The sequence below is a fragment of the Panthera pardus genome, unplaced genomic scaffold, assembly GCF_024362965.1.
Source record: "Panthera pardus isolate Hobbes unplaced genomic scaffold, ASM2436296v1 HiC_scaffold_2, whole genome shotgun sequence".
Lineage (NCBI taxonomy): Eukaryota > Metazoa > Chordata > Mammalia > Carnivora > Felidae > Panthera > Panthera pardus.
Window position 1 is genome coordinate 81,617,092 of NW_026526765.1, and position 27,935 is coordinate 81,645,026.

At 34.9% G+C, this 27,935-nt stretch overlaps 1 protein-coding gene across 6 annotated transcripts in view; it reads left to right on the forward strand.

Annotated features, from left to right (window-relative positions):
- SKIC3 (SKI3 subunit of superkiller complex) overlaps window positions 1-27,935 on the forward strand; it is a 162,649-nt gene that overhangs the window by 98,087 nt on the left and 36,627 nt on the right. For all 6 annotated transcript variants that reach the window (XM_019428820.2, XM_053907192.1, XM_019428818.2 and 3 more), the window contains 20 exons: window positions 2,565-2,705; window positions 4,544-4,645; window positions 5,466-5,605; window positions 7,686-7,772; window positions 7,860-7,963; window positions 8,419-8,545; window positions 9,448-9,627; window positions 9,988-10,112; window positions 11,649-11,902; window positions 13,052-13,154; window positions 15,597-15,773; window positions 15,862-16,006; window positions 16,165-16,243; window positions 16,333-16,394; window positions 16,505-16,561; window positions 18,020-18,088; window positions 20,001-20,075; window positions 20,689-20,830; window positions 23,426-23,519; window positions 25,941-26,018. In XM_019428820.2, the coding sequence (XP_019284365.2) occupies window positions 2,565-2,705; window positions 4,544-4,645; window positions 5,466-5,605; window positions 7,686-7,772; window positions 7,860-7,963; window positions 8,419-8,545; window positions 9,448-9,627; window positions 9,988-10,112; window positions 11,649-11,902; window positions 13,052-13,154; window positions 15,597-15,773; window positions 15,862-16,006; window positions 16,165-16,243; window positions 16,333-16,394; window positions 16,505-16,561; window positions 18,020-18,088; window positions 20,001-20,075; window positions 20,689-20,830; window positions 23,426-23,519; window positions 25,941-26,018 (2,341 nt within the window). The remainder of the gene's footprint in view (window positions 1-2,564; window positions 2,706-4,543; window positions 4,646-5,465; window positions 5,606-7,685; window positions 7,773-7,859; window positions 7,964-8,418; window positions 8,546-9,447; window positions 9,628-9,987; window positions 10,113-11,648; window positions 11,903-13,051; window positions 13,155-15,596; window positions 15,774-15,861; window positions 16,007-16,164; window positions 16,244-16,332; window positions 16,395-16,504; window positions 16,562-18,019; window positions 18,089-20,000; window positions 20,076-20,688; window positions 20,831-23,425; window positions 23,520-25,940; window positions 26,019-27,935) is intronic.

Consider the following 27,935-nt stretch of genomic DNA (forward strand, 5'->3'; position numbering starts at 1 on the left):
GAGCCACCCAGGCGCCCCAGTAAAAATTTTTTTAAAAATATTTGTTTATTTTTGAGAGGAAGAAAGAGAGAGAGAGAGCAAGAGTGTGCATGGGGGAGGGACAGAGAGAGAATGGGACAGAGACTCCAAAGCAGGCTCTCTGCGCTGGCAGTACGGAGCCATATGCAGGACTCGAACTCAGCAACCATGAGATCATGACCTGAGCAGAAGTCGGAAGCTTATCTAAGCCACCTAGGTGCCCCTAAAGGAAAAATTTTAATAGCTATTTTATTTTCTTTTCTAGAAGGGTGAACATTTTTATTTTTCCATAGTAATTCTCAGCTATTACTTATTAGCAGACTAAGTCTTTTGGAGGATCAGTTCATAATGGTGTTCTTAAAGGACCATTACAATATTTAATGGATGTCTATTGTATACAAGATACTATGCTAGTCCCTACCCTCCAGAAGTTACTGTTTAGCTACAGGTGTAGAAACACAGGAGATATATATACATATGTATGTATATGTGTATATATGACTAATAATAAAGGTGGTCTATGGTATTGATGAATTCTATAGGCCTGTGGTTCTTAAAGTATTGTCTCTGAACCAGTAATATCAGTATCACCTGAGAACTTAGAAATGCCAACTTTCAGGTAGACCTACTGAAGTCAGAAACTTTGACAGTGGGGCTTAGCATTCTGTGTTTTATTTTTTTTTTATTTTTTAATTTTTTTTAACGTTTATTTATTTTTGAGACAGAGAGACAGAGCATGAATGGGGGAGGGGCAGAGAGAGAGGGAGACACAGAATCGGAAGCAGGCTCCAGGCTCTGAGCCATCAGCCCAGAGCCCGACTTTGAGCTCGAACTCACGGACCGCGAGATCGTGACTTGAGCTGAAGTCGGACGCTTAACCGACTGAGCCACCCAGGCGCCCCATCATTCTGTGTTTTAACAAGTCTTTTGGGTGATTCTGATTCTGATGTCTCAAGCACTGGTGTGCTTGAGAGGAATAGGGTATATGGAATGAGGCATGTCTGTTTTTGGAAATTAACATTTATGGAAGCAATAGAACACATTGGGAAAAGAAAATTCATATCTAGAAGCATAATAATAGCTGGCTCAAGTCTTTTTTTATAAGCTAACAAAAGTAGTATTTCTTCCAATTTGCTTTCATATCTCACAAACAGTACTGAAGTTTTAATTCTTTAGCCGTTATGAATTTTTTTACTAACTTGGACTGCTAAATCAATATATAATATCATGGATTATGTATTGCTGTGTATCTGGTTTTGAAAAATTTGAAACAGATAACCTAAATGGTAATATGCAAAGAATTTATCTTTGACATCTGTGACTGAAAGGGTGGCTCCACATGGGGGTATGTGTTTTAAATAGATTTCAAAAAAAAGCATCAGGCTGCTTTTTCAAATAAATTAGTTTAATTTAATTGTTTCAAATAAATTAGTTTAATATTTATTCTTCAGGTTGTAGTTTGTTGTAATTAGTTTTTAAGAATTTTCCTGTGGGATTAAACAATTTATCAAAGTGGTGAATACTATGCACAGTTTATTCTCAAGCAGAAGTCACATTTTCCACATGTTTTTATGCTTTTCTGGGAATGGAAATCCTGAGATTGAGGTTGGAGAAAATGGAAATAAAACAAAATAAATGATATTTTCTAAACTAAATTATTTTACCAGAATAAATTTGAAATAAATATAGGCATTACATGATTGTTACATAAGCTTAACCATTAACGTATATAGGAAAATAAAATTTTTGAAAGAATGCAGAAAGGTGCTACTGGACTTGTAGACTTAAGAAGAATGTGACTAAGTTTTTGTATAGTGTCTTGACAAGAAGACTGTCTTTTAACCCCAGATTCTGGAAGAACACTAGATAGGGCATCCTGGCTGTCACATCTCTAGCAGCACATGGTTGCCCAGGGAGAGAGACTGGTGAAGACACTGTCCTTAGGGATTCCTTCATTTAACAACCGAAATTGTTAGTGCTGAACAGCAAAAGGAGAGCTGGCAAGCAGGAGGCTGTGTGTTTTAGCCTAATGGCAAGTAGCAGTAGGTTTCCTGTTTGAAACCTTGAGTATGACTACAGGTTCAGTTTACCCATACTGCAGTGGGTAAAGTGGTTTCTACTGCCAAAATTTAAGATGAAGAGCATAAGTTTTTAATGAAATGTTAAAATTTTTGGTGTTTGTTGGTCTATTTAAGTTTTGAATTCCTGGAATTGATATGGTGGAAGATATGTAAAATGGTATTTGAGATTTAAGTATGTATGCTTTGGCAATTAGAAATTTGAAGTATGAGAGCCCCTGGGTGGCTCAGTCAGTTAAGCACCCCACTTTGGCTCAGGTCATGATCTCGCAGTCTGTGAGTTTAAGCCGCACGTCAGGCTCTGTGCTGATGGCTCGGAGCCTGGAGCCTGCTGTGGAGTCTGTGTCTCCCTCTCTCTCTGCCCCTCCCCAACTCAGGCTCTGTGTCTCTCTCAAAAATAAATAAACATTAAACTTTTTAAAAAAGTTTGGAGTACGTATGCTAATCATTTTTCTCTTTTAATTCCAGGCAGTCTTACTGATGAAGGACAGCAGTATTGTCGCAGACTAGTGGAAATGGATTCAAAAAGTGGTCCAGGCTTCATTGGTTTGGGGATTAAAGCATTACAAGACAGAAAGTATGAAGAGGCTGTTAGGAACCTAACTGAAGGCAAGTGTACAGCATAGAGCATGTAACATGAGGTGTAGCTGTAACCAAACTCAAGGGTCTCACTGCTTGGGTTGCTTTAAATTGACCACAATCCAAGGAAGTGTTGAAAGCAAAGAACTTTTATTATTTATCACAGTAAGGAGACAGGGAGATAGCTTTCAAGGCGGTGTCTCCCCATGGGCTTTGTACAGAAAGTGTTTATTCAGTGTATTGGGCAGGGGCAGAGAGCTGGTGTAGACATTAATTTAATGTACACATATTCTCTTCCCCAACTTAAAGCTTTTCATGGGTTTCTGACTGCCCTTAGGATAACATCCAAACTTCTTCACAGGGTTTGCAACCTTCTCGAGTCTGATTTCTTGCCCCTTCCTTCATACTTTGCTAGCTCCCATGCTTCATTTTCAAATATAATGAATCCATATGCTGTTACTTAGGCACTTTGGTCGCCGTGTGTATGCCCAGTATATCAGCATGCTAGTACACACATTGTATGTTCAAAAAATGGCAGAAAATCCCATTCGAGGAAAAAAATCTTAGTATTACAATGAGCTCAAGGTAACTTCAGGATCACTCAGGTGGGCTTTGGTACAGGTCTGCAGCTCCATATCTGCTCAGACTGGCTCATGCCATGGGCTGTCAGGTAAAACACCTAGCAGACTCCTGGGTAGGTAGGAACCACTGGTTCTGCAAAACAGAACACATTCCCTCCCTGATTTTGTCCCTTCCCCTCCTCTCTTCTGCTGATAGCTTTCAGCCCTCTGATCTGAGTAACTCCGCCTTGCATCCTAGCTAACACAGTCAGTAGGTGGTTATCTTTGGGCCTTTCCTTAAGGAGTGTATATTTAAGGGGCATCTAGATGGCTCAGTCAGTTAAGCATTTGACCCTTGATCTTGGCTCAGGTCATGATCTCATGGTTCCTGAGATCAAGCCTTTTGTCGACCTCTGCACTGACAACACAGAGCCTGCTTAGGATTCTCTCTCCCTCTCTCTCTGCCTCTCCCCTGCATGCTCTCTGTCTCTCTCTCAAAATAAATAAGCAAAAACATTAAAAACAAAAAGGAACATATATTTAAGATAGAAGTGGAAGAAATATGCTTATATATTCTGGATCTGCTTAGGTCTGAATTCCAAAACTGTCACTCACTAATTCCCAGACCATTAGAAAACTAATTAAATTATCTGTGTCTCATTTGTAAAATAAGGATAATTATATATGTTTTCACCCTGCTTTCGCCCTTAGGAATCTTTAACTTAGTTTTGCCAGGAAACTTTAACTTAGTTTTAGCATTTGTCACAATGGATAGACTTACATTCAAGTAGAGATCTGAAAGACAAATGTAAGCTTGGGGTGGGAGGAGCTTTTCAAGCCAAGAGCTGAAATAGCCTGAGAGGAGAGCACAGCTGGAATTCAAGGTGGTTCAGCAAGATGTGAGAAGGATGTATGGGAGCAGGAAGAGTTAAGAAATGATAGTGGAGAGGGGCCTTGCACACCTTGTGAAAGAGTTTGCATGTTAAGGGCAGCCAGGAACCTGTGGAATGTTTTGAGCAGAGGAATTTTATAATTCCATTTGTATTTTTAGAGACATTCTGGCTGCAGTGTAAAGAATGAATTGGAATGGGTGGCAAGCACTTGCAGTGATCTGGGATAAAGATGGTGATGTGAACTGAAGTAGCGATGGTAGAGAAATGGATTGGGGCGTGGAATCAATGTAGGGAATGATCATGTATGAGAGACAAGGGAGAGGGGAGGGATCTGATTTGGGGGAGTAGATGGCGGTGCCATTCACCTCATTGGTCATAGTAAGTTTGGATTTTGTGATTGCTTTTTTCCTTTTAGGGTTAAAGGAAAGCCCTCTTTGCACAACGGGGTGGTATCATCTGGCCGAAGCCCAAGTTAAAATGCATAGACCTAAGGAAGCTGTTCTTTCATGCAGTCAAGGTATTCCTGATATCTGCATTGGTGGCCAACTCTGTTTCTTTTCATGTTAAAGGAGAAAGTTGGTGGTTTAAAAAAACTCACATGCTTTATTTTGTATTTTAAGTTACTCACTAATTTAAATTTCATTGAGATGGTTAAATAATGCCTAGTGTGTATTTACTTTTAAACTAACCATGAGTATTTTTCAAAGGATTCCTTGGAATTTTGACATAGTCAGTTTAGGCTTGTGTGGAGGTGGTCTGTCTTTGTAATAAGGAAGTTTCTGGTGCATCCAGGACTTCAGGAGTTTTTGATTCCTCTCATGTAGATAAGAGCAGTCTTAGGCATCTTGGAGCCTATTTGAATGTGGTCAGATGGGTCAGGCGAGGGATAGGAAATCATAGAAAGTGATTCACTGCTCTTGACACAGCTGGTGGCCTACCTTCTGTAGTTGAGACACAGTTCACCCTGGTCCTTTTGAATCCAGCTTCTTTCCCATTCCGGTGTGCCTAATTTGCTAAGTTTGTTACCAATGGTTTGGCTAACTTTTGTTATGTAGCAGATACAGATATAGATAGCCATTGTGTTTCAGGATGTTCACTTTTATTATATGTTATGTAAAGGTAGAGATTTTAAATTCAGATGTATTCTGTTTTAAATTCAGATATTTCCTTAAAGAATTCAGGGAATAATCTATCTTTAGCTCGGAATTATTCTTCATGTATATTATTTTGGCAATTTATTCTTACTGTATCTCCAATTTATTATTTTTTACCCTTAACAAGAAGAAATAAGTGAAGTAATATGGTTGTCTTCATTAAGATGTCCTTAATTTTGTCAGCTCTGAAGAACATAGATAATCTTGGTGTGTCTGGTGGCAGTCTTCATCAGAAGAATCTTTGTCTCCGTTTGAAAGCAGAGGCTTTGATTAAACTCTCAGATTATGAATCTTCAGTGGAAGCAATCTGTACTCTTGATCAGGTAGTCTTATCATCAGGTTTTTCCCTTCGACTTTACTTTTTCCAGTCAAATGGGCACCAACCACTCCCTCCTTCCACAAATACTTAAACAAATTTTGTGTTCGAGGTATGAATTCACCACATCTGCCTTTTCCACATCACACACTTGGAAACTTCCAAAGTTATTTGTTTGCCTCTTGGTTAAGTACTTACAATGTTTTTCATAGGTGTGATTTCTTTCTTTAGTATTGTTCTTATTCTCCTTTTCTCTTTTTGCCTTAAGTTATTACAACTTGATTATTTTTAATTTGGGACTCTAAATTTTTGCCTCCAGAAAAGATTTCATAGATTATTGACAAGAACAGTTAAGGACTCAAGTAGCTTCATAGTAGACAATATTATTTATTTGTTTTTCAATTTAATAAAATAGAAGGAGAATGATATTTAAGAAGGAATCCTATTTCTTAATGTTTTTAATTCAAACATTTAGAAATTCTGTGTCAAAAAACTATAAATTATGAATTATAACAACATGGTATTTTTAAACAGTTTTTTCAGATAAAGGCTATTTTTTATCCAAAATTAAAATTCTATTACCCAGTGTATTGTAGGATTTTGAATTTTTAAAATATCATTGTTTGATATATTTCAAAGGGCTTTACATTTCATTAAAATTAGAACAGTTGTTAGCATCCTTCAATAACCAATATGTTAATTTCTTATTTTCTACTTGCCTTCTACCAATAGTGTGTTTTTTAAATGCTTTGAGGTTTTTCCAATCTTTCCCCTGACACACACACACACACACACACACACACACAGAAAAGTTTCTTAGAGAGCTGGTGAAGTCCAGGTATGAAACAGAAGATGTATAGGATGAGCCCAGAACATCTTAGAATGCTAGAAAGCAAGGAAACTATATAAGGCTACTAGAATTATGTTAGAAAGGCTTAGGAATTATCATGGGTTGATTGTCACTGGCTAAAGGGGAGTTTGAGCACCAGTAACTGCAGTAGATTGAAAAATACCAAATATGTTTAAATCCATGTATTCAAGATGAAAAAAATAAACAAAACATTCTCAGTAAAAAAAAAAAAATCTTTGGAGGGTGCTGAGGAACCATTTGGAAAGAATCAAAATATCTTACCTTTCCTTTATGAACTGTTCCTCAGGATAATCAAATAGATAATGAGGGGAGGGAAATTTTGTTGTTGTTGAAGTATTCCATTGAATAAGGAAAACCGCCATTTTGCAATCTGATCTAATGCATTGAGGATCAGTGGTTGCTAACATTACCAAAAGAAAGTACCATACAAAACAAGTGCATGTACACATGATGTAGTCTTGCCAAAGCATTAAAATGGAATCAGATTAAGCTTTCAGGCCTAACTACTAATTTACAGAAGATATAGGGGACCAAGGAACATGTCAGGACCATGAGACTCCATTCGGTAAAATCCAGACTGTGTGAAAACTGTGACAATTGGCCCATATTTTTCAACAGTTAAATTGTGAGGGAGGAAAAAAGAATGGAAGGGAGCCCTATAGATTAAAAGAGACTTAATAGACATATCAGCCTTTTGAAATGTATGTACCTTATTCATATTTGATTAAAACAAATGAATTATTCAAATATTTTCTGAGCCAACTGAGAAATTTGAACACTTGCTAATTTTTTTCATGATACTAAGGATGTATTGTTGGTTTTGTCTAGGTGTTTATAATGGTAGTATGACTGTGTTATATAACAATGAACTTAATTTTTAGATATTCGTACTAAAGCATTGATGAGAAGTTATCTGGGATAATCTAAGCAGGTGTGTAGTGAATTGAGTGTAGATATGGATGAGAAAAGATTGGATTTGAGTTAATTTTGAAGGTAGATAATGAGTATATGTGGGATTATTATACTATTTTCTAATTTTTTGAAATGCATTTGCAATTTTCTCTAATAAAAAGTTACAAAAATGAATGTGTTCATACTGATAGAAATCACTATGTCTTTATTTTGTGCTCTTCTATGGTCATTCTTTAATTAAAGCAAATATTGATGATCTGTGTTGAAAGAGACTTAACAGCAGTTCTTTACAATCATTTTCTAGGTTTCTGATGCAAATAATATCCCAGGACTTTTGGTTCTTAAAAGCTTGGCCTATCTGAATAAAGGCTCATTAGAGGAAGCTTCAAAGGTTGGTTTTTTCCATTCAAACTGGGAATTTTTTTAAGTTACAAGTTACTTTATTTGAATAAGGAATTGACAGATATCTACTTTGTAGATTATGGAAGACCTTCTCTCTTCTTACCCTGACCTAGCTGAAGTTCATGCCCTGGAGGCTTTGATTCATTTTACCAAAAAGGACTATCCACAAGCAGAGAAATGGTAAAAATACATATAGATTGCTCATAGATCTAGTCATATCTCAATTTATTATATTTCTCAAAAATTCAAAATGTGTGGATTTGATACAGATCCATTGTGTATAAATTTGATCTGTGTATGCGTGAATATTTTTAAGAAATGTATTTAGCATGTAGCGCAGTACCTGTGAGAAAATTCTCTGAGATGGATTTGAATTCTGACTAGCTGATCATAATGGTCAGTGAGCATATATAATGTTTGGTGTGTGCTCCTAAACACTTAGCACATTGGTTAAGCTGAAAGGCCATGTGCTTTTATAAACTCCTTTTCAAATAATTTCCTCTCTCATTATAATCTAAATTATAAAGTAATAACTTGTTTCTGGTTTAGCATCTTTGAATCACTCAAACTTTGTCCCAACTAAGTTTCCTACATTGTGTGTATGCATATCTTTTTACTTCCCTTTGGTGACTTAGTTTCCAGAGAGCTCTTGAGAACGATGCTGAAGTTGCTGAATATCATTACCAACTTGGGTTAACATATTGGTTCATGGGTGAAGAAACAAGAAAAGATAAAACAAAGGCTCTTACTCACTTTCTAAAGGTAAAACATGTGCTACTATTTAATTCTTAGTTGAAATGGATTCATTGTAAAATCATAAATAATAATCTTATAAGTTAGGTACTTAAAATTACTGTTTGTTGAATTGCTTTTTTTTTAAACTGAAGTTTTTGGTGTTTGATCTCTGTCACATAAGTTTTGTGAGAATGTTATATGGGTAAGGAGAAAATAAAAATATAAAAGATACTTATCTAACTTTTTATATTTTAAAGTTTATTTATTTTGAGAGAGAGAGAGAGAGTGTGTGAGAGAGCGAGCCAGCACTTGAGCAAGCACAACCGGGGAAGGGCAGAGAGAGTGGGAGAGAGAGAGAATCCCAGGCTGGCTTCATGCTTAGCACAAAGAATGTGGGGCTTGATCCCACAACCATGAGATCATGACCTGAGTCAAAATCAAGAGTCGGCTACCTAACTGACTGAGCCATCCAGGCACCCCTAAAAGTTACTTATGTAAGAAACAGACATTATACAAAATGAGACATAATTATCTTTGGAAAAGACTATTGTTTTTAAGTAATTTCTACTGTAGTTTTATGGCCATGTATACTTCCAGATGTATAATTTCTCATATTTAAAATGTTTAACAAGTACCAGTGTCACATTCTTACCTTGATGCATAAAAGAGGGTGAATATAATAATAACTCTAATTTCACATTTCTTTTTAATAAAGAAATAATATTTTTACACTTGTTTTTTATAAGCAGTGATGACTAGGTTTCCTGTTGCTTTAAATCTTACATTAAAGGACGTGTTGGCATCTTTTTCTATGTTTAATGAAAGTGTTCCATTTTTTCTTTTAATCTGTGTATTTATCTTTTGTGTTTTTAAAGAGACCCACTCAAACAAACTTTAATTTTGTGTTGCTATCCATCTCTGTTTCAAAGGCTGCCAGACTGGATACATACATGGGCAAAGTTTTCTGCTATTTAGGTCATTATTACAGAGATGTGGTAGGAGATAAAAACAGAGCCCGTGGCTGTTACAGGAAAGCGTTTGAGTTAGATGATACTGATGCTGAATCTGGAGCTGCAGCAGTTGACTTAAGTGTGGAGCTTGAAGAGATGGTATGTCTAATAATCTAATAACTTAAATACCTTTTTCTTTTTATCCTGAGTATAGAAATAGAAATATTTTTATATTTGTATACTTGGAAGTTATTATTTCTTTAAATTTTTCTTTGGAGGTACAATAGAAATATTTTTGCCACTGTTTATGGAGAAACTTTTCTTTTCATTGACAGACATTACATCACTCCTCACTTATTGTTGAAACTGTAGTTCAGTATAAACTAGTATAAGTTTAAAGAATCAAAAGTGGTAGATGAAAATATATTTGGGTACTATACATAGGTGGTCTGTATTTTTATGATATTCACTATCTCTAATATTAGTCTTTCTTAATCAGTCTTTTCTTCCTTTTTTAAGGAAACTGCCTTAGCCATCCTAACGACAGTAACTCAAAAGGCAAGTGCTGGAACAGCGAAATGGGCCTGGCTGAGGCGTGGACTGTACTATTTGAAAGCTGGTCAGCATTCTCAAGCAGTGGCTGAGTAAGGCACCTTATTATATTTAAACTGTTAGACAGCCTGTTGGTTCCTTAAATTAAACTCCTGTTTATACCCAAAATGGACCTGACAAGTTTCCTCATTCCAGATTATATTTTGAGAGAAGAAATAGCAAAATTTATTTATAGTTGATTGGTTCTTATTATCTGCAAGGCACTGGAGAATGCAAAAATAGGTTAAATGATGTCCTGTTGTTAAGGGAATAGCCAGTCTAATGAAGTGAAGTCTTCCTAGTGTTGTACATGTAATAGGTTCTCAGTGGAAACTTAAGGAATGATAAAAAGCCAAGGCTGATACCTTTGTTGTTCTTCCAGTGACATGCTTTATATCCCCTGGGGGCAGGGGATACATTTGACACCTTGAAGTCCATCTGGAGCAGCTCATTTTCAGTTATTTGGTTTGAAATATACTTGAGAATAGAGGCACCTGGCTGCCTCAGTTGGTAGAGCATGCAACTCTTGATCTCAGGGTTGTAAGCTGAAGCCCCATGTTAGGCACCGAGTTTACCTTAAAAAAAAAAAAAAAAAAAAAAAAATGGAATAAAATATATTTAATTAATAGTAAATATATAATAATAAAATATTGTAATAACTTTGTGTGATGACAGATGGTAATTACACTTACCATGGTGAATATTTCATAGTGTCTGTAAAATTCAAATCAGTATGTTATACACCCAAAACTAATATAATATTGTATGTCAACTGTACTTCAGTTCAAAAAAAAATGAAAAAGGCAAGACTTTCTGTTTATAAGGAAGTGTAACAGAGCATTGGCATTTCCTAGTAATGAGATTATAATATCTATCAACTTAATTAGGTTTATAAGCCTTTATATAAGTGTTTTTGGTTATGCTACAAGTGATAAAATTTGTTTATTACTACAATCACCCCCAAAACTTAAAATGAATACTTAAACGTGAATGCCCACAATTAACTATAAGCCTTGTATGTTTTCTTTTTAGAAAGGATTAGAAAGTGCCTTTTTTCTGAACCTAACAAATTGTTGTAAACAGTTATTTTTTTCTTCTATTTGTGAAAACATTAACAAATATATATATATATATATATATATATATATATATATATATATATATTTGGATCAAGATAAAGTTTCTGATTTATGTAAATACCTAGGCTGCTGTGATATTTCTGTTTTGGTAACAGGATCAGTGGGAGATTACTAATTGTCATGAGGCATACTGAGATATATAGCTATTCTGGTAGGAAACTGGGATTCTTTCAGATAGTCAAGGAAGAAAATTCTGGTCAGCTCTTGTGCAAAAAAGTATTCTTATTCATTCCAAATTTGTAATAAAATTTCTTAGTATTAAAATATGAAAGTTATAAAAAAATTCAAGTTATAAAAGGAACAGGTATACCTGCTTTAAATAGCACTTTGATAAATAGAAGTAACCATGGTTGTATGTGATTCAACTGAATTCTTTATTTTATATTGTCTTGTCAAATGTGGAAGTAGTTCTTTTACATTTAGTTGTCTTACGGTTTACTGAAATTTTAGTTTACAGGCAGCATTAAGGGCAGACCCAAAGGACTTCAATTGTTGGGAGTCATTAGGAGAGGCATACTTAAGCAGAGGTGGCTATACCACAGCCTTGAAATCCTTCACAAAAGCCAGTGAGCTGAACCCAGAATCCACATACAGTGTGTTTAAGGTTGCAGCAATACAGCAAATCCTAGGCAAATATAAGGAGGCGATAGCTCAATACCAGCTGATCATTAAAAAGAAAGAAGATTATGTGCCAGCTTTGAAAGGTAATTTTTTCATAGCTCCTTTGACTTTTGTGATACTAGAGTATAAAATCCTTGTGTAAATTTCCTAAATGTATTTCATAACCTGAAAAGGACTTCTTAGTCAACAGTGGCTTCTTTCATGAACCTCTTATAATATGGCTTGTTATATAGATTTGAATATAGAGAGATCAAATCTTATTTCCTAACAGTTAATCAATAGTAGTATGATATTTAACTTTTAGACAAACAGCATGATAGCTATTTGATCTAAAAATGGATCTCTAAAACAAGAGTTTTCCTCCTGTTATATTTTGGTAATTAATTTACCATATCTTCAAAATATCTCAATACCTTTTAATTACTTTTTAAGTTACAGAAGATTTTTTTTTTTTTTTCACTTTTTGTTTTGTTTTGTTTTGTAATTTAAATCAGAAATAGTGGGGGCGTCTGGGTGGCTTGGTTGGTTGAGCATCCAACTTCCGCTCAGGTCATGATCTCACGGTCCGTGGGTTCAAGCCCCGCGTCGGGCTCTGTGCTGACAGCTCAGAGCCTGGAGCCTGTTTCAGATTCTGTGTTTCCCTCTCTCTCTCTGCCCCCCCCCCCCACCCCGTTCATGCTCTGTCTCTGTCTCAAAAATAAATAAACGTTAAAAAAAAAAAATCAGAAATAGTGTATGTTGTAAGCAATGCATAACTTAGGCCTTGAAAACTTTTGTTTTAATTTTGTAAAACTTTCCTCAAAAGAATTCACGTTTATTAGATCTTTATTGGGTACTTTAGGAAATTGCTGTTTCATTTATTACATTTTTACTGTGTAGTTTGCTATCTAGTTTTGAATATAAAAAGATGAAATCTTGCTTCACAACAGTTAATAAATAGTAATATGATGGAGAATAGCATTTAGGTAATATCACCATTTTCAAGGCTGAGGTTTTAAGAGTTAAGTAATCTGCCCAAAGTCAAGGAAATTCTTTCTATAGATTTTTATCACTTTTAGCACATGTTACTGCAACAGTACTAAGTGTATGCGAGACCATACTTAAAGATAATTTTTATAAAATACCGTTTTGTTTTCTGAAAAGTGGCTTTAAAATAACACCGCTACATTTTTTAAAGTTTATTCTAAGTGTTTCTGTATGTGTTTTAATAACTATAAACTAACTGGTTTTAGGTTTGGGCGAATGCCATCTTATGATGGCAAAAGCAGCTCTAGTGGATTATCTTGATGGGAAAGCTGTGGACTACATAGAAAAAGCACTGGAATATTTTACTTGGTTAGTGTTATTCTTATTATTCATTGTGTTTATTTTCTTAGCATTATCTTAAAGCCAAATTTAGAAAATCTTCCTGTATTTTTTTCTGTGAGATACAGCAATCAGTACTCAGAATATTAAACATAAAGAATAACGGAGTAGCCAATGAATTCTGACATATTGTATTAACGTGGCACTGGGGAACAGATACAGTTTCTTGCTCTTGTTGACCTGCTGGCTGCATAGGGAAGGGTGGGAAGAAAGAAGCATTCTGCTAGAGGAGCAGCAGCTTGAATACTGTGCATCAGTGTTCCCTTGCAGGAGACCTAGAAATGCCAGTACCTCCAATTGAACTGATTGGGAACTAGGACTTGCGGTGAACAGTATGATTTATATTCAATGGTAAGGGCCGCTTCTAGGTATCTTGGTAGGGTTGAAGGTGAGGGGAAACGAGCAATCTGCTCCTGGAGAGAATCTGTGTAGTAAGAAAAAGTGATGTGTAATATTAAGGGAATCAGAAAAATTTGAGTAAACCTGGTATTTTTATTGAACTGTAAATTCACCAGCTAAGTAGAAGTGCTGTTTGTGGTAGATGATTTTAAGAAGTCCACATGTTGCACATACGTTTGAAATTTTTTTTCTTAAACACCTTTCTTGTGCTTCCTTTCCTTTCTTTTCCGACTTGTCTTCTCTTCTGTTTCCTGTTGATTTAGTTGCTCCAGAATATGAACCAAATATGAAAAGAAAACCTGAGCCTTTTTTCTCCCGAAGGTTTTTATTGCTGCTTTTCAAGTCTCACATTATATAGATCTTTCCAAAGAGGAAAGGGTATTGTGAACAGGGCATGCTTTGTTTGAACTAGTATTTAAGAGTAATTGTGAACCTTTGATGATACTTGAGATACAAAAACTGCCTTTCTGAGAATGGGAAATTTTGTTCTGGGTAGCCCATAGCTTGTAGCATTCACAGCCAATTATATGGAGGTATATAAAACTCTTAAAGTGATAATCCCCAAATTTATATTTACTTCTGGATGTAAAAGTTCGTACAACCACAATTCTTGTGTAAAGGTGATAGAAGTTACTTCACCTTACGGATACTTTATTTTTTTATTGAAAGAGTTTAGGCTATTAAAATGGCCTCTGTTTCTCTTTTCTCCTTCTATTTTCTTCTTTCACGTTGTAGATTTTATTTACTTTTATTTTGTTTTATTTTATTTTATTTTACTCTTTTCATCACAACAAGTATACTCTTTAACTCCCATTCTCTTTTCCCCCTCATCTCCCGCCCTCCTCCCCTCTGGTAACCATTGTGTGTTCTGTATAGTTAAGAGTCTGTTTCTTGTTTCTTGGTTTATGTCTCTTTTTTTCTTTTATTTTTCCTTTGCTCGTTTGTTTTGTTTCTTAAATTTCACATATGAGTGAGATCATATGGTATTTGCCTTTCTCCAACTGACTTATTTCGCTTAGCATTATCCTATCATGCTGTCATTTTTAGATGTTATGCTAAGATATTTAAGCAGAGGAACTACAAATAGTATTGTCCTTCCTCCTGATTCTCACAGTGGGCTCTCAGTGATGACTGCAATAATTAATCTTATCTCTCAGAAAGATACTGGAAAATGATTTTTGGCTGGACTCTTTTAGTAGAAAAGGCTATGAGAAATGTTCCATCTGCTTGTCCATCTGCCAGTAACATAGCTGTTTGTGATAGCTGGTTATTGAGACTTGGCTTAAGTGAAATTGTCATGTTTTATTTATAAGATCTTGAGAAGAGAAAAATGAAGAGAAATAGTGAGATTTTTCTCATTTTAAGAAGAGGTGACCTTTATCACCATAATTAATACTTTTATTTACTCTTTTAAGTTTGTGCATTCAGTCATATTTCTTCAATAAATCATGAATTTTCACGTTTTCATATTTAGCTTTTTGGTAATCTTGGTCTTAGTAAAAATCCTTTGGACCACCAAATATATTTAACATATCACACATTTACTAGTCATTTTTATTTGACCAAAGACCAACAAGCAAAAACGTGAGTTTACAATAATTAACTGAGAGAGAGCTACCAACTTTACTACTTTGGTTACTGTTTAAAAGACAAACACAGACAGCACAGTTCAAAAAAAATTCAGTTAAAGGTGAATTGGTCCTGGAAAATGTATTGGTTTATTTATGTGATTTCTGCTACTTCTAATAAAAATGATGAAGAGTACCAAAGAGGTGTTTGCAAAATTTCTGGCATTTGAAATAATCACTTCTTTCTCCTTCCTCCCTTCCTTTCTTCTTCCTAATAAGGGAGTGATAACATGTAATTTATTTAGAAAGAATTTAGTAAAGCATTCACTGCACTTAACCAAGGAAGTAATTCTTAATCAAGATTGTAATGAGAGAGATAAACTTCCTAGTTTTTGGAAATAACTTGTAAGTATAAAAATAAAATAAACACTGTTTATTTTTTTAGGGCTCTGCAGCATCGATCTGATGTGTCTTGCCTTTGGAAGCTAGTTGGGGATGCTTGTACCAGTCTGTATGCTGTCTCACCATCTAAAGTAAATGTTAATGTTTTAGGAGTCCTCCTAGGTCAGAAAGAAGGAAAACAAGTATTAAAGAAGAATGAGCTCCTCCATCTTGGAGGAAGGTAATTTACAAAGTTTGCTAGTTAATGACATTTACTTTGAATTAGGACATTTTAACAGAACATAACATTTATTTTTGTATTTCCACAGGTGTTATGGTCGTGCATTAAAACTGATGTCCACATCTAATACATGGTGTGATCTCGGAATTAATTATTACCGTCAAGCACAACATCTAGCAGAAATAGGCAACAACACAAATGATCTTAAAGAGTTGTTGGAGAAATCTTTACAGGTGGGGTTTTGAGAAATTTTTTATAACCTTTTAAAAAAAGAAAAGCTTTTCTGATGTTTTTGATAAATACTATCATGTTTTTACATAAAACCACGTTTATCTTGATATAAATACTGATGTTCCAAGATACCAAAATTAATCTAATTTTACTTTTTCAGTGTCTGAAAAAGGCAGTGAGACTCGACAGTAAAAACCATTTATACTGGAATGCTCTTGGTGTGGTTTCATGTTACAGTGGTAAGAATTGCATAACACTTCAATATTATTAGAAGATTGCCTGTTTCAGGTAATAAAGTTCAGTTTCATCAAACTCTGTTATTTTTTAGGTATTGGAAATTACGCCCTTGCTCAGCATTGTTTCATCAAGTCAATCCAATCAGAACAAATTGTGAGTGTTTTATGTGTCTGTCTGTGAAAAAGAACTTCAAAATTTCATGTTAATAACTTTCTCAGGCTGCCATGTAGACAGGGACCTAATTTTATATATACATCTTTTAGAATCCTGTTGCATGGACCAACTTGGGAGTCTTATACCTTGCAAATGAAAACATTGAGGTAAATGTGTTGTCTGTTTTGTCATGTTAAAGGACATTCTTTATATATGAATGTTACCTCTTTGTAATAGCTTTATATATGAATTTTTTATATGTGAATATTACGTCTTTGTAATAGCTTAGCTTCTTGTGGAGAAATACTTTGGATATTGTTACCTATTCAGTATGCTCACCTATATGCTAGATAATTGATGGCATTCCATTTATTATATTAAATAATGAACGTGTAAGATTTATTTTCCTTTTCATATCACTGAAGAAATTTTGGATTTATAATTATGTTTTTCATTTAAAGATTAGAACAATTTTGTTATGGTTTATTGGGGTGTTTTTCTTTTTATCTGTACATGTATAAGAAGAGTCCTGTGTGGGCTGTGTTAGGGGTGGGGTGATGAAGTAAAAGAGGTGATTAGTAATGTCTAGCAGATTAAGTTTAGCCTATGTTGGGTGATTTAGATTTGGCTTTAGTGGATATTAATTCTTTTATATGCCACAATGTAATTTGTCATACTTTAACAGTTATATATTGGAGAATTAGAAATACAGTAAGTAATTGGAAGCATGCTTGTAGGTCATGTTTAGTAGTTTCCATAAATCTATAGATAATAGAATATCTGTACTATTTTGTGTTTCAGCCGTTATACTGAATATCATCCTTTTAAAATAGTTTCAGTAATACTCTCAGGGATAAAGTAAGTCAGTGCCAAGATTGCTTCAAAAGCCTGTAAATAGAATGAAGGAGAATATAAGTTAGATCTTAAGATATGTGAAAATATTTTTAAAAATTTAAACATAGCTAGATCTCAGTTAAAAAACTCTGAATGTAGTTTTATGATAGTACAACTCAGTTGCTGTCCAGGAGTTGTTGTTTTCATAAGAAAAATAAGACTGTTTCCTGTCACACATTGATTTTTGAGAAAACAGTATAAGGCAGCATATAATAAGTTTTTGTAGTAGAAAAATAAACATGCAATTTAATGGGTCCAAGTGAGGTATCTTTAAGGTTTCCTCACTGCTTAGCACATATTCATGCTGTCCATTCTTTTTTTGCCAAGTTTCAGGTACGTCTCTTTGACCTCCTTGCCGTTAGTTCAGGCCAATTAAGCTTCAGGAGAGGGCAATAGATACTTCTGTCAAACCTGTGGCTAGCAAATGCATGGGTGATTGGTTAAAAGTTCTACGGACTATGAGGTGCATCCCTATTGCCCTTTCACTGGGGACCAAAACCCCTAAGCCTGTAGAGAGAGCTGTTGTACCCAGGAGTTTTCTAGGACTATGTAGTTAAAACACTGTTTTAAGCGTTGCTAATTGTGTTTAAACAATGAAGTTTTGGACTTGTAAGTATTTATGTTGACAAGTCTGACTTACCTTCTTCTCTTATGCTTTTTAAACATAAGCAATTTAATACTAAATTAATAAAATGACATGACATGTTAATTTTTGCCTTTTTTTTTCCTAGCAAGCTCATGAAGCTTTCAAAATGGCTCAGTCCCTTGATCCATCTTACTTAATGTGCTGGATTGGACAAGTAAGATATATAACATATAGTTATTAATAATCCTAGGGTATAAACAACCAGTTAATATAAAATGATACAAGTAACCTGTTAATATAAATAGCAATGATAATGTTGGATAACAGGTAACATACGAGGACTTCCTTTGTGCCAGTAATTGTGATAGTCTCTTTGTATATAATTATTTCGGTTAATCTTTCATTGATCCTTTTCGATGGTGGTGGTTGTTAAACTCTTTTCACAGATGGGGAAATTGAAGATTAGAGATCCTTAGTATTGTGCCCAAGGGCATACAGCTTATAATGATTAAGCCTTGATTTGGGGGGCTTTGGGCTCCATCAGCCTGACATTATTATGCTAAAAAACCCTGGAACTCTGTTGTTTAAAGCACATTTACCAAAAATATAAACATCGACAAAGATCATTTTGATTATGTTTTCCCATTTTCTGTAAAATCTTTATATTTGATTTGGTGCTTGTTTATGAGTATTCTTCCTCTGCTTCCCCAAAGTTCAGAGTTTTGTACTGCCAGATAGGAATCCAGATACTTGGTTATGAGTGTGAGTCTGTCACTGACTGATTTTTAACATATCACTGCTGGATTTCATTTTCTTTACCTGAAAAAGATTGGACTGAGTGGTCTTCAAGGTCTTTCTAGTTGAGAAATTGTAATGAATTAGTAAGTAGTTGATTGTTTTGGTTCAGAGAATAGCAGGAGCATCACCCATATCAGAAAACCACTCATCAGAGTTTAGAATCTTTTATTCTACCTTTGACTCTTGGATCTAATTCTAGTTAATTGGTGAAGCAAGCAGAGTTAGAAAAGTAACTCCTTTCTCTATGAATTGTGGTTAGCATCTGGGCGCTAACGGCATTACTACTAATCTCTGTGTAAGTTGGATGCAGGAGGCCCAAGAATTTGCGTTTCTAACTGCTTCCAAGTGATGATGCTGATGTTGCTCCAGGGACTTGACTCTGAGTAGCACTGCTCTAGATCAGTAGATTTTGGATGCTAATCAGAGCCACCTAGTATTCTTTTTTTAATTTTTCAAGTATTTTATTCTTTTTTTTTAATGTTTATTTTTGAGAGAGTGTGTGTATGCAAGTGGAGAAGGGACGGAGAGAGAGGGAGACAGAGAATCAATCGGAAGCAGGCTCCATGCTGCAGGTGCAAACCCTGATATGAGGCTTGAACCCACAAACTGTGAGATCATGACCTGAGCTGAAGGCGGATGCTCAACCTACTAAGCCACCCAGGCGCCCTTCAGTTCTTTTTATCTAAAAATAATTTATTTCAGGAGTTAACTGGTAGATTTAATCAAAATGGTAACAACAGAAGTGAGACTTTATATTAATTTTTTAATAATATTAGTAATGTATGATAACTAAAAAAAAACCTGATTTTTAAATAAAAGATATAGGAGCTTGAAAGTACTTTTATTTCATAGTCTATAAAGTTAAAGGCATAGGTATATTATTTAAATTCCTGACACACTTTTGAAAAATAAATATGTTGAGACTGTACTCCAGGTCTGTGGAAACTAGAAATCTAGAGGTAAGGACTTCCTTTTTTAAAAAGCTTACCCAGGTGAATCCAAGATGATCGTGTGATTAAGAACCCCAGTCCAGACAAATACCAGTATGAATGGATCAAGGGTGAAAGGGAAGGGAGAAGGTAGCACAGCTTTATCAGTGTTCTGAGGAATTTTATGTGGATTATTGCATCACTGCCTGGTTGCAGAGGGAATTCGGAAAGCATTTGTCAGTTTAAGGGCCAATTTGACAAGTTATTCTGGTCCTCTGAGCCATGGGAATGTAGTAGCCAAGATTGGAAAATAAATTAGCTGTGCTTTGAAGCACAGCTAGTAAACCTTTGGTTCTGCCAAATAATTTCACTTTAAGAACCTCTTTTTTCCTTTTATAGGCTCTTATCGCAGAGACAGTTGGAAGTTATGACACCATGGATCTTTTCAGGCACACTACAGAGCTTAGTATGCATGTAAGAATTTGAACATTATTGAGGATTCATTCATGAATAAAGTATTATTCTTGTTAAGAAAATGAATAGAGTGGTATCAGATGTTGATAACAGCAGTTGTCTCTATTCTTTATTCTATCTTAGAAATAGATTATCTTTAAAGAACTTCTCATTTTCATCTTGTGTTATCTTTCATAAGCTCAGGAAGAAATGACATGGGATTCAATAGATACAGTAGTCATTTAGAATAGAAACTGAGACCCTAGAGAAAAATCAACATGAGATAAGGAGTAGGCCGGCATTTCTTGATTATTTACAAATGTGTTTTAGAACTCCTTTGGTAATTATTGGTTTAATCTCTAAAAATGGTGCTTAGAGAAGGAAATCAACCCATTGGGTGGGGCTCTGTTTTTTTGCACTTTATTTAATCCCATGTGATTCTTCTACTTAGGGTTGAAGCAAGTGATTTAAATATGCTCTGAGCTGTGTTGTATCACAGTACTCTTTAATTAGAGACACTTTGCAGTTGACTTAAGACTAAGATGTGATATTTACTGTATTGAAACTTGCTGTTTTATAATTATTGGTATATTTATTATCTTATATTCACTTGTTAACTTTGTCATTTTTAAAGACCGAGGGAGCAATAGGTTATGCTTATTGGGTCTGTACAACATTGCAAGATAAAAGCAACAGAGATACTGAGCTGTACCGGTACAATATCATTCAGATGAATGCTATTCCAGCCGCACAAGTTGTTTTGAGTAAATACATAGGTAAGGTGTTCAATATTTGAATAACTCAATATCTGAATAAATTGTTGAAACAGTGGAAAGAAGTTTTAAAATTAGTTAATTCCAAGTAAAATATTAGTGTTCCTTAAGACATGAATTTGCCTTTTTTTTTTTTCTCCAATGATCAGTCTCCTTTTCAAAATGTATAAGGCCTTTTGAAGAGTGATGAAAATTGCTGCTACCTAATGATCACAATAAAACCGATTTCCATGTTGTAGTGGAAAGCATTTTGGAGTGTAATGGGCCTGAGTTGTTGCTGTTCTGTCTCTGCCATTTATTTCTCTACAGTCTTAGGCCAAGGATTTTACTTCTTTTAACTTCTATTAACCTTGGAAAGTGGAGTTAGTTAATAATATCTAGATGGTAGAGATGTGAAAATTAAATGAGATAATATGCTTTAAATTCCAAAATTAGTGTGTTTAATCTCCCACTTTAACACCTGATTTTCTTCAGAATACTGGAAAAATACATGTAGCCTCAGGAAAAGGACAGAATAGTGAAGTTTCATTAACCATCTATTGTAAAATTTTCCTTTCTTCCTTACTAAAACTAATAGTTTTATTACCAGTTTAATCTTGCCATTTGTAGCAACATGGATGGAGCTAGAGTGTAATAAGTCAAATTAAATGAAACAAGTCAAATAGAGACAATAGAGTCAAGTAAGTCCAAAAAGAATAAGTCAATAGAGTCAAATAAGTCCAAAAATACCATATGATTTCACTCATATGTGGAATTTAAGAAACAAAACAAACTAGCAAAGTTTAAAAAATAAGAGAGGTGACAAACCAAGAAACACACTCTTAACTATACAGAACAAACTGATGGTTACCATAGGGAATGTGGGTGGGTGAATGGGTGAGGCAGGTGATGTGGATTAATTAGGGAATGCACTTGTGGTCATGGGAGGTGGGGGGTGGAAAACTACCAGTGGCTTTTAGTCTCTGCTCCTCCTCTTAGCTATGGTGAAACCTTTGTCATATTACCGAATTGGATTTTAGTTTTCTCATCTGTAATACAGGAATAAAAGCATCTATTGCTTAGAGTTTAAATGGGATGATTTATACAAAATGATATGCAAAGTACCCTGGATGCTCAAGAAATGTTAGTTTTGCTAGCCTTTTATTTATCCCTTGAGAAATTCTAATAAAGAAGAAAGAAGTTTAAGCAGGTATATGGGCAGTTTAGTATTATGAAGAAACAGATAAACTGAAAAGCAGAAGAGAAAATTTCTCATCATAGGTATGGAGAGGATTGTAATACTCTTCCTGCATTGATCCTGGGATACTTGAGCAGAAGGCAGTTAGTTTATAAACATCAGCACATCAGAGCACTAACATCTTACACCATTTCCCAAAATGAATGACTCCAATAAATATCTAGAGCCTCTGTGAGAGTGTATGGATCAGAAGTTTTATTGATAAATTTCCGTAAGAATGGGTAACATTTATAAAGAATTTACACAGGGGTAAATATTTACCTTTCTACAAAATTTGGATCCCTAGAACAATGAACACATAATTCCCTGATAGTTATGCGTACTCTGGTTTTTTACCCTAGAGTGGAGTCATATCTATTTGTCTGGCTGACAGTTTGCCTTAGGGTGAGTGTACTTGGAAGGCATGAATCTCTTTTTAGTGTGATTCAGTTTTGGTATTCCTCTCTTTTGTGACGTTAGGATTTTTCAAGAATAAGGTTGATTATGTGATTTTCACTTTATGCTTTGACGTTAGAGCCTAACTCTCATATAAATTGTGGTTACACTGTACTTTGTTAAGCAATTTTAAGGGATTTTAAGTGATGGTTTGTTTCCCAATACTACTTTTAAGTTTTTTAATGTTTAATTATTTTTGAGAGAGAGACAGAGACAGAGACAGACAGAGCATGAGCAGGGGAGGGGCAGAGAGAGAGGGAGGCACAGAACCTGAAGCAGGCTCCAGACTGTCAGCTGTCAGCACAGAGCCCAACCAAGGCTTGACCTTGTAGACCACGAGATCATGACCTGAGCCGTAGTCGAACGCTTGATCAACTGAGCCACCCAGGCACCCCTCTCAATACTGCTTTTAAATAAATCAGATGTGTTTCTTCTTTGTGCATTAGTAGATAGATGATGTTTTTTGACATTAAAATTTCAAAGTTCTGCACTGAAAGTGCCCAAGTCATCCCGTGTTTCCAGTGTATAATACTGAGTGAATTTTTTAAAAACACATAGAAATTGGAAGCAAACCACCAAGAAAATTGCAGGAAAGATTAAGTGATTAGCCAAAAAACTGAATTTCCTTATGAATCTCATGACTAGTGTTAATATAAGCTACAATTTCAAATTATTACACCTTTGGGGATAAAAATGTTTAGACTTTAAGCATAACGAGAAACTATAAATACTTATAAAATATTCAATAACTTAAAACAGTTATAAAATGATTACTAGTACTTCATAGTCAAGATAAAAATGAAACCATTCTTAATAGCTGTGATCTCAGGAAGTAATCTGGTGTTAAAGGCATTGAAAATAAGACTCACATTTTACAAATACGATCAACATGCACATGTAAAGAAAAGATATTTTTGGATTTCCAGAAAGAATTCAGAATTATGCTCCAGCTTTCACAATGTTGGGTTACTTAAATGAACATCTACAACTGAGAAAGGAAGCAGCAGGTGCATACCAAAGGTAAACTCTACATTTAATTAAGAGTCGTCTGTATTTATCACTTGGCTTTTTAAAATTTGTTTTCATTTCATGAAGAAGGTGCTACACAAATGTTCTGATTCCTTTCCTGATCTCTAATTATCTATCATTACATTTTTAAAAATTCAGTTTTAAATTTTCAGCTATATTTTGGTTTCTGTTGCTCTATCCGAGAGAGACAGACAGGAGAAAAAACAAAAATCAAACTGAAAAGTCTCCCAGATTCTGTTTTAGAAAAATCTGTCTCTTTATTTTAAAAATGTGTAGGCTCATTCAGAGAAGAAATAAGAACATTATATTTGTCTGAATCGCTTTAAGATCTACTGTATTTTATTCATTCAATACATAGTTTTTGAATTGCTGTGTGCCAAACATTGTCCTTGACACTAGCAATTGAGCAGTGAAATAAAACAGACACAGACTCCATTTTCATGGAGCTTCTGACCTGGTGGTGGGGAGGCATATCATAAGCTTATAGAGATCTGTGATGGTAATTGCTAAGAAAGAAAATCAAAATGGGGTAGAGGGCCAGGGAGTGTTAAGGCAGGCAGTGAATTTGAGACAGGTTTAACAAGCATAGGCTTACTAAAGAGGCAGTTGAGGCTTGGGCTGCATGAAGTGAGGCTATAAGCCATTCAAGAGGGCAACAGCATTCCAGGCAGAGGAACAGTGAGAGCAAGTGCTCTGAAACAGGAATGCACTTGCCATGTTGAGAAAACAAGGACCATGTGCTCGAGTGAAATGACCAACCAAGAGGGTGGTAGGCAATGAAATCAACTTGCAGGTTTATTCTCTGCAAATTAATTGATTGGTGAATAAAAAAATGACAATGTTGGGGATACTAGTTGAAAAGTTAAAAGACCTAACTGCATGTATCATTCCCTTAAAAGTAAAAAATAGATACTTAGAAGAAACTTTGTCAGATACAAAGTCATTGAGGTGTCCCAAATGCTTTGCCATGCCCTTTCATGGATCTCCTGGCAGTTCAAAGGAGTTATCACTAGATGGTACTGGAGGCTATATAATCAAGAAGTTCTTTTTTATTTTATTTTTTATTTTTATTTTTTAACATTTATTTATTTTTGAGAGACAGAGAGAGACAGAGCATGAGCAGGGGAGGGGCAGAGAGAGAGAGAGGGAGACACAGAATCCGAAACAGGCTCCAGGCTCTGAGCTGTCAGCACAGAGCCTGACGTGGGGCTGGAACTCACAACCTGCGAGATCATGACCTGAGCGGAAGTCAGACGCTTAACCGACAGAGCCACCCAGGCGCCCCAGGAAGTTCTTTTTTAAAGGTATATGTGGAAGTTCATGAAAAGCAACAATTCTGTGTCTTTCAATGGCATGATAAGCTTAATAGTAAACAAATTGTAGAAATATGGTAGAATACAACAGTGAGCAGGATTTTTAAACAAAGAAGATTAACTTCAGAGTGCTTGCCATTTTATTGTATATACTCTAATCACAAATAGTGTGAATCTAACAACTAGTTACGCCTTCAAGTTAAAATAGCAACTCCACAGTCATGTGGATATGCACCAGTCTTCCTTGACCAATCACTGCTGTTGTTTTCTGCCTTAGACAAGTATTTGAGGCTTGAAACCACAAATTAGGTATAAATCTAACCAGTATAGTATAGTATAATATAGTATAGTATAGTATAGTATAGTATATTAATGTGTAATACGGCCTTAGACTTCTTTGGCAAATATTTGTTTTTCATGTAACATCACTTGAGTGTTTCTCCCTAGATCATCCTTTTTAAACAGAAAAGAAAATAAAAAAACAAAAAAATCTTACTAAATATCCAACTCCTATTAGTTGTTAAGACATTTTTCTGCTTTCCCAAAGGGGACTGAACACAAGATAAAAATGAGACATGTCACATGTTGATGTATTTATTCTAAGCCTTTAGGGACTCCTGATAAATCTTTTCTTTCTTAACTAAGTATTGCTTAAATATTTTTCTATATGTAAAAGGTAAGTGCACATGAAAGCACTCAATTTCCTGGCTTCCTAACTTAAACCACTAGTATATAAATATCTTTAAGATTGTTTGCTGTATACTTGAGTTAATGTCAAAACTTAAAATAGTGATACCATTGTTTCCTGTATTTAGATTAAGTTTTTTTGGAATATTTAAAACTCACGTGTGATGAATGATTTCACTAAATAAGAGATCACCTTATTCAAGTTCCTTTCCTGATAGTCTAAAATCTACATATTGTTTTTGGTGTACCAACTTATTAATATGTGAAAAACTTGTTATAGCTGACATTAAAGAATTAGATGAATGAAATGAAGAAAACAAGAATCTGTAGATTCAGTTAAAGAAGAAGAGTAAAAGAATGCTGTTTCACAGAGCTAATTTAAAATACATGCCCCCCCCCTTTTTTTTCCCAGGGCAATGTTATTGTTACAAAGTGTGGAAGACCAAGATGCTTATAATGTTACAGTAAGAAATTATGGCAGATTATTATGGTAAGCATATTTTTTCCCCATTAATTCTGTGAATCTGTTAGACTTTTCTGGTGAAAGCTATGGGACTAGTGAGGTGGTGATGAATCCAGAGTAATGGAACATGTAGAGATGAGTGGGCTGATGATTATGGCTTCTGGATACATAATCTCCTCAATACTGGGCTCTGTTAATACTTTCCTGTTTCTCTAACGGTACCTAGTGGCACTGTGCTTTAGTGAGAAGCAGATTTAGAACTGATGGTTGTAGACTATACAAGAGAACATTTCAAAGAGAGGCGTTGCTGTCTGTATAGTAGAACCCTTGTTAATTGGAAGAGAAATTGGACTTATTCTCATTTGCATGCTATATATATTTACACTGGGAATGGACTTTAGAGATCCATTAATATATGTATTAATGTATGTATTACATACCTTATATAAATTAATATATTCATTAATTTTTAATTAATATTAAATAAATAAGTATTAAATAATATATGTATGTATCCATAAACAATTTAAGGTAGCCAGCCCTCTTTCCTTCCATCAAAAAAGAAAAAAAAAAAAGCCCTTTTAAAATTTTACAAAGGGGCGCCTGGGTGGCTCAGTCGGTTGATCATCCGACTTCCTCAGGTCATGGTCTCGTGGTTCATGGGTTCGAGTCCTGTGTTGGGCTCTGAGCTGACAGCTCGGAGCCTGGAGCCTACTTCAGATTCTGTGTCTCCCCCTCTCTCTCTGCCCCTCCTCTGCTCATGCTCTCACTCTTTCTCTCTCAAAAATAAATAAACATTCAAAAAATAAAATTGTGCAAAAACTTTTTTGTGTATGTATATTTTGGGATGGAGAGAGAGCTGTATAGCTTTTTCAGATTCTCAAAGACTTTTGACTGAAAAATAATTTAAAAAAAAAGATTAAAACCTAGGTATTTTAGAGAATAGAATTAGGTCTGGAGAATAGAAGTGTTATGGGGCAGTGGGGGGAAGGTTTTTGGCTTCAGTTAGAGAGGTGTTCCTCAAGCTGAAAACTGCCCCCAAATTGAATGATCAAAACTGTAGTTTGATATTTTGAGGTTAGTGCCTACATCTTTTAAAGAGGTACATACTAGAGATCTGAGGTAGCCAGTTATTTTCTTTTATATTTGTGTAACTGAAAAATATCCATAGACAGGAAAATACTATTGTTCTGACTGCTCTTCCTTCCATTTATCTTAAACTGTTTTGTTTAGGAGTTGATGGAGTTTTGTTATTTCTAAGATTTTGTTGTAGCAGAAGATAGGTTATAAGAAATTATATGGAACAAGTATCTGTTCTCTTTAGTTTTGATGTAATGTAAATATTTTAGAAGAAAATCTCTATCTCCTATTGAAAATAGATCATCTTTTTAATTTGTTTTATTATGAAATACATTAAACATGCAAAATGCAGTAAGTAGTATAGAACGTAATTTAATGAATAGTCACTGCTCAAATATAACAGATCTTAAAATTGTCCATTGTCTTCAGGGTGTTTTTTTTTCTTTTCTCTTCCCAAAGAAAAATTTACAAGTAAAGTTGAAGCCCCTTGTGCCCTTTCTAGTTCTATTCTTTTCTCTACAAAAGTAATCACATGTTTGAAGATAGTGTTTTTTTTTTAAATTAATATATGTATATATCCATGGACAATTTAAGGTAGCCCTCTTTCCTTCATCAAAATATTTACCAAAATTTGAGGGTTTTTTTTTATTTTAACAAATTTTTTTTTTTAATTTTTTTAACGTTTATTTATTTTTGAGACAGAGAGAGACAGAGCATGAACAGGGGAGGGTGAGAAAGAGGGAGACACAGAATCTGAAACAGGCTCCAGGCTTTGAGCTGTCAGCACACAGCCCGACGCAGGGCTCGAACTCACGGACTGCGAGATCATGACCTGAGCCGAAGTCGGCCACTCAACCGACTGAG